The sequence below is a fragment of the Oryctolagus cuniculus genome, chromosome 5 (assembly GCF_051225735.1).
Source record: "Oryctolagus cuniculus isolate XC-2025 breed Fujian yellow rabbit chromosome 5, ASM5122573v1, whole genome shotgun sequence".
NCBI lineage: Eukaryota > Metazoa > Chordata > Mammalia > Lagomorpha > Leporidae > Oryctolagus > Oryctolagus cuniculus.
Window position 1 is genome coordinate 69228087 of NC_142871.1, and position 12012 is coordinate 69240098.

General features: G+C 34.1%; 1 protein-coding gene across 6 annotated transcripts in view; it reads right to left on the reverse strand.

Annotated features, from left to right (window-relative positions):
* The window catches only part of GRIK2 (glutamate ionotropic receptor kainate type subunit 2), a 736860-nt gene that overhangs the window by 11303 nt on the left and 713545 nt on the right, over nt 1–12012 (reverse strand). For all 6 annotated transcript variants that reach the window (XR_011388963.2, XM_017345301.4, XM_089332818.1 and 3 more), the window contains one exon: nt 2274–2524. Coding sequence is in view for 5 of the 6 variants with exons in the window: in XM_017345301.4 (XP_017200790.1) it covers nt 2274–2524 (251 nt within the window). In the remaining variant the exon portion in view is untranslated. The remainder of the gene's footprint in view (nt 1–2273; nt 2525–12012) is intronic.

Consider the following 12012-nt stretch of genomic DNA (forward strand, 5'->3'; position numbering starts at 1 on the left):
AGTAAAGTTTACACTCTGAAACTTTCAATGGCCATATATTTCCATTTTACCTTTCTTTTTTTTGTTCCTTTTTTTGCCTGAGTTCACCTAAAAATTATACATCCCTAGACTGCTTTTGATTATCAAAATTCTTGGACATAAATGAAAGCTACAGTGAAGCGCTGTTTTCCTAATAACTTTTGTAACACATGTAGTATAAAAAACATTTTATTTTCCTCTTTCATCAATAATATTTGTTGTTATAACAGCATCATCATAAGAAGTAAGATTTGATATGGGAAGATTTTCATTGTTCATAATTTTCCTTCACATATTTTATATTCAATTAAACTATGTGTATATTGATTATCTAACAGTGTTATTTAGACAAAGATAGGAAAGTTCGTTTCTTCTTTTTAAAAGACACTGGAATATTGTAAACTACGAAAAGATAAACAAGAGTAAGGAAAAGACAAAAGAGATAATAACAAAGCATTTTGGGGTTGGAATTCTAATACATTCTTGCTTACCTTCAATGTGCAAAATACAATTCTTTGCAGATTTGGTTCTCAATAAATATTTATTGACTAAATAAGCAATTTCACAGCAGTTACCTTTCTAAATTTAAGAAATCTAAGTTAAAAACACAATCATGATAAGTGTACATAAACTGTGAATTTCTGTATGTAATCATGCATATTTTATACCTTCTGATAATATTTTATGGCTAATTTTAATAAATTTAGTAAGGTGTCAAATAGTTGTATAGTATAACATAACAGATGTTTCTCTAAAGAAAAAATGAAGAATGAAGCTCCAGAGGCTGATTTATCACAATAAAGAAAATGGTCACTTTTAATAAATCCAAAATCATTTAATTTATCATTTTAAATAATATAGAAATGTATTTTTTCTTATGATAATCTTTTAAAAATATGTTACTGGAGCCAACTTCACTACTGATTTAAAAGACAGGCAGATAGATACATAATCAGTTGGTTATTTTAGTCATAGGTAAAGAGGGCTATCAAAATGGTCAACTTTAAAAGTATTTCCAAGTCTCAAGTACTATAGTGAAATACATGTGCATATACATATATATTCAAAGTTTATTATTCCAGAAAAGACAAAATTTCATAATAGAAATTATTATTTTCCAACCATATTTTCATATACCAATTTAAAAGGCACAAAGACTTCAAAAAATGTTAGTGGAATATTATCTTATTCATTTGCTTAGTATTGTTTTTACAATATCACTTTCTTACTCTAATTACTAATAAAATGCATAAATCTTTCAAACTGTAATGGTAATATAATTTCATCCTACCACAGAGTGGGATGTTAGGATCTAAGAACTAATGTGTTTCATTAAATATTTTTATATACAAAAATATAAAATAATAGATTTCTGGAAGACTGAAAAAATGTTATGTCATGTCCAGATATATAAATTTACATATTAAAAAGGTCATGTACCATCTAAAAGAGTGATTCTTCCTCATTTATAAAAATGAGGAAGTTATAGCACTAGAAATTTATAATGTAAATTATCTCAAACTTTTCAAGAATAGGTTAAAAAACATTTCTACAGAATAATAAAATGTACTAAAATAAAAAAAATAGTCACAATATTCTTCACACTTTTACATATTCTTATAATGACTTTGACTCAAGGAAATAAAAGAATCATTAAGAATCACATTAAAGATGAAAAAGAAACCACAATATTTCATACATTTATTAATGTAGAAAGCTAATTGCAATTTCCACAGTGAAAATTAAAGGTTTTTTTCAACTAGAAACACACTGAAATAAGGATATTTAAGTAGAATTTTCACTTAATACTTTCTCAAAGCTGTTAGCTATTATGGTGCTCTAAAAACCTTTTCTTAATTGTACAGAAGTATTCATATGAGTATTACAGTTTCCAATTTTGTTTCCTTCATGAACTATTTCCCTTAATTAAATTAACTGCAAGAACTTCAACCAACAAAAATTTTTCTCCTTTTAAGCATCAATAAAGTTAGAAATAGCTATTTGTCCTAAAAGGAGCTATATAACTAAAGAAATAATAATTAAATTGGAAAGCACAAGAGTGAGCATGAGTCTTTTTGCAAAATATAATTTATATTTCACAAAAGAGGATTTGTGTTATAAAATGGATGACATAAGACCGTTAATAGCCATAATTCATAGCACTACTCTGGTTGGAAAGATAAAAAATCTTTTGATTTCTGTTTCACTGTAACAACAATAATAATTGTTTTAAGTTTCAAAAAAGTGTCATTTACCTTTTCCAATTGAGCATTTTTTTTGGATTTGTATAAAAACTCTCCCACTGCCACAAAAACTGAGAGCACCAAGCCGGCTGCCAGAACAATGAAGATGCCACCGATGTTTTGAACCCCCAGGGCACTGGCCTCTTTGCTCTCCTCCTCTGGGCAACCATTGCCCCTCCACCACTTCTCCTTCATCATGTGCAGTTTGCCTTCTTCTTGCAGCTGAAGAATTGCTATGGTGATTTTGTCACGATATGGAGAACCTACGCAAGAAGAGAATGTGTTAAGTATTTCAAAGATCCAAAATTTCATGATTCAAAATTAGGGTGATCAGATGAGGGCTCCACAGTGTGCCACAGTAATTTTCAGTTTGGAAAAACAATTGAAAAAAGAGAACAGAAGATTAACTAGCTAAGTGGATAATCTTTCTCAAGATTTATTTATTTATTTGATAAGCAGAGTTAGAGAGAGAGAGGTCTTCCATCCTGTGGGTCACTCCCCAAATAGTTGCAACGGCCAGGGCTGGGTCAGTCTGAAGCTGGGATCACAGAGATTAACCCAGGTCTCCCACATGGGTGCAGAGGTCCAAGGACTTGGGCCATCTCCCTCTGCTTTAGCAGGCACATTAGCAGGGAGCTGGATGGGAACTGAAGCAGCCCCTATGTGTTGCCGGCTCTGCACAAGGCCATTTTACTGCTTACGCCGCAGCACTGACCTACGTCTCTGTAGATTATGAACGAAATCATGAATTTTGTTTTTAAGGAAGAGCACGTCCCCTTCTTTAATTTAATATTTATTAATATAGAAAGAATAGATTGCATATATTTTATAGGTACAGTTTTTAAAATATAGCCATATCTCCCAAAGGAAAACTGAGTTCAGATCATTGGAAAGTAAGTGAAGCCATAAGGAGAACTCTGCAAAAGAAACACACAGGATTCAAGGATGTTTATTTAGTCCATGTCTAGGAACTGTTTGACACGGAAAACAAAACATTGATAAAACTGTAGCTTCCTATTTTTTAGGGAACTAGGGGGAAAAATGAAGTTTTCCAAGAGTAAACAAAAATAATGTAAGGCAATCATACTTTACAAACTGTATTTAATGTCACCTACTGCTTTGTCGGTAACACAGTCATTCATATTTGTTATATGAATAACAGAAGACTTTGACCATTCAAAAATCATTACAGCAATTTAACTCATAAATCTAGAAATTTGTAGGCTGACATTTTAAGATTTTTTTTGTGAGAGGTTGTTTATTTGTTTATCATTTTTTGCTTTGAGGGAAAAATGTTCCTATTAGATAAGACAATAATATAAATAGAATTATAAAATGGAATTTAGTATTTATACTGATGAGGAAAGACATCCATCTGCATTACCTTATACATGATAAGTGTTATCTTTGCCAATAGGTTGCCCAGAAGCATAGAAAAATATTGAACGACATGCATCTTTCAAGATCTGTCCCAAGGGATTGGTATTATTGCTTTTTCAGGCCCAGAGATAGTTTGCATCTAAAGTGTAAACTTTTTCTCTAAAACAATATTGTACACATTTTACTATTCTGCAAAAATTCACCCATCATGTTTCCATTCTTACAAAAAAATGTTTAAACATTTCAATGTTTTTTTAATTACTGATGCCATGATTTTGTTTCAGCTTAAACCTATCTTCCGAGTCTCTCGTTAAAAAGTCAAGAGTATCTTTACTTAATATATACTTAATATATACTAAATTGATCTTCTGTATATAAAGATAATTGAAAATGAATCTTGATGTGAATGGAATGGGAGAGGGAGCAGGAGATGGGAGGGTTGCGGGTGGGAGGGAAGTTATGGGAGGGAAAAAGAAAATAGAATTTTCAAAGTTTATTTGGATGTAAAAAAATGAAGTTAATTCATATAAGAGATCTTCTAAAAGTTCATTACAATTACATATTATGGGAAAAAACTATGCATGGCTTTCAAAAAGTTTTTGCATCCAAAATAAACTTATAAACTTATCTGTTAGTTTTATTTTTCTTCACTTTTTAAAGTATCTTTTTACTAGGGAAATGTTTGTTTCCTACTTTCTTACTTATGCTTTCATTTAATTACTACTCTAATGCCAATGCTCAGTGTAAATTCTGGTCCCCTCCACAACAACCACTTCATGCCACAGTGCATTAGCTGAGCCCGTACTGTTTTCTACCTTGATTACCTTATGGTTTCAAGCAGATTAGGCTCCTTATACTATATGGGCCTTAAATCTCAGTCATAAATGGATGGTATTAAGAGCAAAAAAGCTTAATCCAATTATAGTTTCTAGTTTGTGGGCCTAACAGAAGTACCTTAGGTCATTGTAGGTAATTTTTGAGAGAGGATTAGTTATAAAAATGTCTCTGTTTATTGGCTTTCATGGGATCCCTCCTTTGCCATACCCCAACATCTCCATTCACTACCATCACCAGATACCAAACCATAGGGCCTACCTGATCTTGGACTGTGAGCCTCGAAAACATGAGCCAAAATGAACTACTTTTCTTCATAAGTACCTTGTCTTAGGTATTTAGTTATGGTCATGAAAATATGATTAATACAGAGTTACTGGATGATCAGCCTGGGTCATGTAGTATTATTATTTACCTGTTTAGATAGGACAGTTTTCTCCAACTATCTACCTGTCTTTCAAACTGTCAAACCTCCATCTGCTTAGTGAAATAAACCAGTCCCAGAAAGACAAATATCACATGTTCTTCTTGGTCTGTGGTAACTAATAAGAGTACATAAAAGGTAATCTATAGAAGTGAATTTGACGCTTTGAGATGCAATGATTTTTTTTTCCTTTTTTTTTACAGGCAGAGTGGACAATGAGAGAGAGAGACAGAGAGAAAGGTTTTCCTTTTTGCCGTTGCTTCACCCTCCAATGGCCACCGCAGCCAGCACGCTGCGGCTGGCACACCACGCTGATCTGAAGGCAGGAGCCAGGTGCTTCTCAGGGTCTCCCATGGGGTGCAGGGCCCAAGCACTTGGGCCATCCTCCACTGCACTGCAGGCCACAGCAGAGAGCTGGCCTGGAAGAGGGGCAACCAGCACAGAATCTGGCGCCCAGACCGGGACTAGAACCCGGTGTGCCGGCGCCGCTAGATGGAGGATTAGCCTAGTGAGCCGTGGCACCGGCTGAGATGCAATGATTTTTAACAGCCCTTGTCTTGACTGCTGAGAAACATTTTTTTTTTATATACTATTCATTGACTATCTGTAGGATTAATCTTATGAGTATATAGTTAACTAAAAATAGATCTTTGTAAAATGTAAGAATTGAAACAGGAGAGGAAGGAGGATGAACGGTGAGAGCATGGATAGGAGACAATAAAGTTGAAAGTATCACTACATTGCTGAATCTTTATATATGAAATTCATATACTATAAATAACATTAAAAAAAAACCCTCTATCCATCCATTCATACAGCTCTCCAAATTCTCTATCATTCTCTATCAGCAAAACCTTATATATTCCAAGGGGCATAATGTCTGACTGAGGGAAATCTTAACATAATGTAAGAATGACAACCTTGTGCTTTCTCTCTGACATGCAATAAATTATCATAAATTAAGGTCATCTTATTTAGCTATTGAGTTTTTATTACTTTGCCATGTCTAGCCTAGCTCCAGCTGTAAGATCACTTTTACTCTGAAAAGAAAATTCTGATTAACCATTACTTTCCCTACAAAATAAATTTTGATTTATGGGGGAGTCTCCACTTTAAATAGAATTATAGCTTTAAAATATGTCAGCTAGAAGCATAGTAACTGAAACAAATAGTGTACTTATAGTCCTTAGAAAAATACTATACCTGATTAACACAGAGATCTAGTTTATTTTGTAGAAGCACAATTAATAAACAAGTGTGGGTATGTGGTGACTGGGAGAGTCAGTATTTGAATATAGAAAAATCTTAATCCTGTGAAATGGCTTGTACTCTCTTATTTTTCATCGTGAGAACCATTAAAAATATTATTTTATTTTCAATTCACTATACTCACTGAGCAGAATTGAGATGTTTATGCTAGTGTCTTCATATGTAATATTCTGCATTCCATTCCCAAGAAGCAGTAAATAAAAACTACAAACTACCTACTTCTCAGAAAATCATGGATACCATTTGATTTTTTTGCCAGCTTAGCTTCCTGTTTCTGGAATTGATTGGAAACATAAGTATGTTCCAGTGCTAGCAAACTTCATCACACTTATTTTCCTGAGCAATGTGTCATTGATAATTTGGGCTTAATCAAATATACAAAGTATATTTCATGCTAAGGCTTTTATCAGGATTAAATAATGCAGGGAATATAATCTATGACAGTATATCATTGACATGTTTTCCTTGTCCTGACACTGATTTCGTGTAAGTATTTTTAAAACAAAACAATAATTCCACAATGAATGCATGCTTCTTTTCAACACAATTTGATGATGCTTGGAAGCATTTTTACATAAATGCTATTTGAAGTCGAATGTGAACTGAAATTTCACTTAGTGGAAAGATCTCAAGGACACGTTGAGATCAAAGAACAAAAGGATCTGTCACCCTTGTTATAACAGCCTCTCACTTAGTGCTAATGAAGTGAGCAGTCATTAACTGGATATATCAAGCTTAAAGTTTTTCCCAAGTCCCAACTCCAGTTTCAATCCATGTGCTGGCAAGAAAATAAATGACAGCATTTTGAATCAATTTAGAAAAGATGAGGGTTCACACTCTGAAGTTGCTCTGAGTAAGATGTACATTAGTTTTTCAAGAGATCTCTAAGTTTGAGTAGAAAACAATGGAAGAAATTATAAATGTGTTATACCACATACCACTGCAAGTAAAAGTCCGTCCTCAATACCTAAGGGGCCGGACAAATGAAAATAAATGAGTGAAGCAAGGTACACAAAAATTTCTGAGCCACTACAAATCCAAAATGGATAATCTTCTTCAGTTCCAGTCAGGGTGACTGTGTTCTTTCCTTTTTTTTTTATTTTTAAGATAACATGAAATATTTTGTTTAAATTTCCCCACATTTAATATGAAAGAAAATAAATATTTTTAAAAAGCAACTATCAAAATAAGTCAGTTATTTCCAAAAGCTCATGTTAGTCTTCAGATTTTTATTATGAAAGCTCGGATCTTTGGTTCTTTTTATATTGCTGCACTCAGTTGGGATTATTTTGATTATTTAAATATATTATTCATATTGGCACAAAAATATTATAATTTTAAAAATTTTCTTCAGGGCTGGCACTGAGCATACTGGGTAAAGCCACCACCAGCAGAGCTCCTAGCTCCCGGCTTCAGATTGACTCAACTCCAGCCATTGAAGCTATTTGTAGAGTAAACCAGCAGATGGAAGGACTCTCTCTCTCTCTCTCTCTCTCTCTCTTTCATTCTTTGCCATTGCCTCTCTGTAACTCTACCTTTCAAATAAGTAAATGAATCTTTAAAAAAATTATCTTCTTACAAATTACCCCAAAATCTCATGTACCAGATTACAAGGGCTCTAGCTTCTGGAAGGAGGGAAGGAACGAAGGAAGGGAGGGAGGAAGGGGGGAAAGGGATAAACATGTTTACTCCTTAGTGGATCTCTTGAAACATCAGAAATATAAGATCTGAAGCTGAAAATAAACTCTCAGAGAAGGTATAGAGGCAGTTTTAAGTGAGAAAAAGTGACGGTACATGAATGGACAAAGCAACTACTCACAACTTCCTGAATAAAAGAAGCGTTATTTCTACATGTCTTTACATGTCTTTAAATGTCATATTGTGATCAAATAATTTTCTGTAAAATTATGATTTCTGGAGAATCAAAAATTTTAGGAGGATAAAGTTTAATTGTTATAAACAATGAATAAAGGTCCCATCAAATATTTCAGAACCTTCTTCCCGCCCTCTGTCCCTTTCTCTCTCTCCTTCCTCTTACACTGCTTTGATTTTCCTTCTTTCTGTTATCTGTCCCTTCTAACCCCTCTTTTGATTTCTTTTTCCTTCTGTTTCTTATTTTTCTCTCCATTCTCTTCCCCCTCTCTTTCCTCCACTCCTCTATCCCATTTTCCCTCTCACTCCCCATTCCTCCGTCTGTTTTCCCTTTCTTTCTCCAGTTCTACAAGTCTTATTTGTAGAAGGAAATGCAGTTGTGATTACAAACACTCAATTTTAAGTCTAAAATCATTACACACAATTGAATGATTGACTCATTCTAATTCTCTTTTAATACTCTGTACAAGCACACTTTTTTTTTTTTACCAAAAATTTCCTTATCTTATTTGAGTATCTAGATATTATAGAATTATAAAATAAACACAGTCAACATTGCTTTTTTTTTTTTTTTTCTTGGCAGGCAGAGTGGACAGTGAGAGAGAGACAGAGAGAAAGGTCTTCCTTTTTCCCTTGGTTCACCCCCCAGTGGCCGCTGAGGCCGGCCCACTGCTGCCTGCGCACCGCGCTGATCCGAAGCCAGGAACCAGGAGCCTCTCCTGGTCTCCCATGCGGGCGCAGGGCCCAAGGACTTGGGCCATCCTCCACTGCACTCCCGGGCCACAGCAGAGAGCTGGACTGGAAGAGGGGCAACCGGGACAGAATCCGGCGCCCTGACGAGGACTAGAATCTGGTGTGCCGGCGCCGCTGGCAGAGAATTACCCTTTAAGCTGCTTTAATTCTGGTAGATGCTTATTAATTGATGAATAACTTAATTAAATTATCTATACTCTGGTAATTCCCATTCACCCTCCACAAAGTTTCTTTGCTTTAAGATCTGAGTATCATATGCTGTAATGAATGGGAAAGGTCAGAAGCAAAACCATACTTGTTTTCCACAACTATCTACTTTTTAAAGATTTATTTTATTTATTTGAAAGGCAGAATCAGAGAGAGAGAGAGAGAGAAAGAGCTAGAGAGAGAGATCCTCCATCTACTGGTTTACTTCCCAGATGCCCAAAAGGGCCAGGACTGGGCCAGGAGATTCATTTGTATCTCCCTTGCTCAGGCACATTAGCAGGGAGCTGGATCAGAAGTGGAGCAGCCAGGACTCTAACTAGCACTTACATGGGATGCCAGCAGTACAGGCAGCAGCTTAATCTATGCCACAACACTGGCCCCAACAATATACTTCCAAAAGTCAAAACTGAATTTTTCCACATATATCTCTTTTTTGGAGAAATGTACTTGCTGTTTCATTTTTGACAGATTTCTTGGTCAAATAATCTTGAATACTCCATAACTGATTTAGAAAATTTGCATTATATATTAACAAAGTAAAGATTTCCATTTATCTACTAAAAGGAAAAATAAGCAAACATAAAGCTTATTTATGATATGCAAACTTATATTCAAGAAAGAATATTTTCCTTATATTTATTAATGTTCTGAACAATTTTCCTCTTTAACCTCAACTTGTTCTGCCTTAGAAACTATGATAAATACTTTTTGATGCATTGTTAGATAAGAATAATTATTATTGTTATTTCTTTCCTTGAAAAATATGTAGTTTTTTTTATTTATTTATTTACTTATTTATTTGAGAGGCAGAGAAACAGAGAGATTTCCCATTTATTGGTTCACTTCTCAAATGACCACAACAGCCAAGACCAGAGCTAAGAACCAGGAATTCAATTCAGGTCTCCTATATGGGTGGCAGGACTCAAAATTTTTGAGTCCTGACCTGCTGCCTTACAGGGTGTACATCTAGAGTCAAGAGCCGGGAACTGGATCAGGGTCTCCCACATGGATGACTGGCAAGGATCCAACTTCTTGACCTATCACCTGCTGCTTCCCAGAGTCCTCATTAATAGAAGCCCCAAAATCAGAGTGGAGCCAGGGCTCAAACCCAGCTACCCCATTGTAGGATGTGGGCATCCCAAGTGATGACTACTTAATCATTATGCCAAACACCCCTCTTCTCAGATTTATTAGATCTTTGTGCTTGTCCTGTCTATGTATTTTTTTTCTTTTTGTCTTTGAATTGACACATTAGGACACTACAACTCAGCAAGTCACATTTTTTATAAGCATTTTTTTTTATCTATTGCTCCATATGTTACATGAAGTATCTCTTAGGAATTATCATACTACTTTTCCTAAAATATTCTCCACATCTGGCTTATCTGGCTTTCAAGTCTCCTTGCAAGCTGCTGTTTTAGAACTACAGTTATAGGAAATATTTAAACATATTTATATGCCTATTTTTAAAGATATTTTGTTGAAACTCTAAGTCTACAGAGTATTGAGGATTTACATAATGACAAATCCTTTCTAGTCATTTCTCAAAGGAGTTTAGTGATCTTTATTTTATGTTTCTTAATTATTTAGTTTTTCCTATTATACAATACGCTGTACATGACCCAGAATTTAGTGACAGCCTGATACTAGTTTCTCTCTCGGTCTGGGACTATAATTTTGGGAAGCAGACTACTAATATTATAATATTCTAATACTTTAGTTTGTCATTACTCCAAGATATTGTCCCTTCCCTAAAATATACTCATTTATACTTCATGCCGGTAAGTTATTACACCATAATCCTTAAGTGTATAGCATTCCAGGGACTTTCCTCAAAGAACTTCAATAATGCCTTAATCATTCCCTTTCTTTGAAAATATTTAGTCTCAAGCATTTTGATTGAAAAAAATAATTGGATAATACTTGTACAAGTATTTAGATATCTAAGTTCATAAAGGGAGCTATTTACATGATACTTACATGAGGCACATAAAGGTGTAAATAAAGAATACAAATTATACTAAATATGACTTAGACATGTACCTTTCACTTACATTCTGAATATTTTCAAACAGTGAAAAAGAAAACAGAGGACACATGTTATCTGATGGTAATAAAACAGCAAACTATTTCCACTGGTTTTAACATATTTCATATATAGCAGTTAAAAGTGATGAGCGAAGTAAATTTGATGAAACTCTGACAGTATGTATAAAAGCAGAAATAATTTCTTCCTACAAACTCTGCCTTCCTTATGATTTTGGCATCAGCATAGTAATCATTTAAACAGTGGTAGAAATGTCTATATCCATTATAGTTTCCTTACTATATGCTTTGTTCAAATTCCAATACATTCAAAGACATAATGAATGAATTGTAAAAGTCAGGCCACTTTAAGTGAAATCATCATACAATCAGTCATCAAGAGCCCAAAAATTTAGAGAGAGACTATTTTTGAGAGAATAAATTACTTACCTTCCATACTTTAATATTTTAATTGAGAAGATAAAATTATATATCTTCATTGTGTTGTTTAGCATGATGATTTGAAGGATATATATTTATATAGCTGAATGATTATAATTTTCTTTATAAAACATGTGATGTGACCCAAGTACTGTATAATATTAATCTTTGTCATAATTCACTTATGTAAACATGATTGTATCCATTTACAGATGAGAAAACTTAGTCTCAGAGTGGCCCAATAATCTCACTTGGTAAACCATGGACACCCAAAAGAAACCAGGATTTGCAAACAAAGACAACATACACTGTTAAGATTATACCTATCATGTGAATGGCCAGCAAATGCAAAACATTCATCTATGTCATTTAGTATTCATACATTTACCCCTCTGTTTGATGAAGTTTTGTTTGTTCAGTAAGAGTGAATCATTGATCTTACTCTGCCCTGATAACCCAAAGATGACTGCTTGGCATAGTTAGTATATGACTCTGAATCTTGAGTAGAATTTGAATCTGTAGTCTTGACCTAATCAGGACAAACAC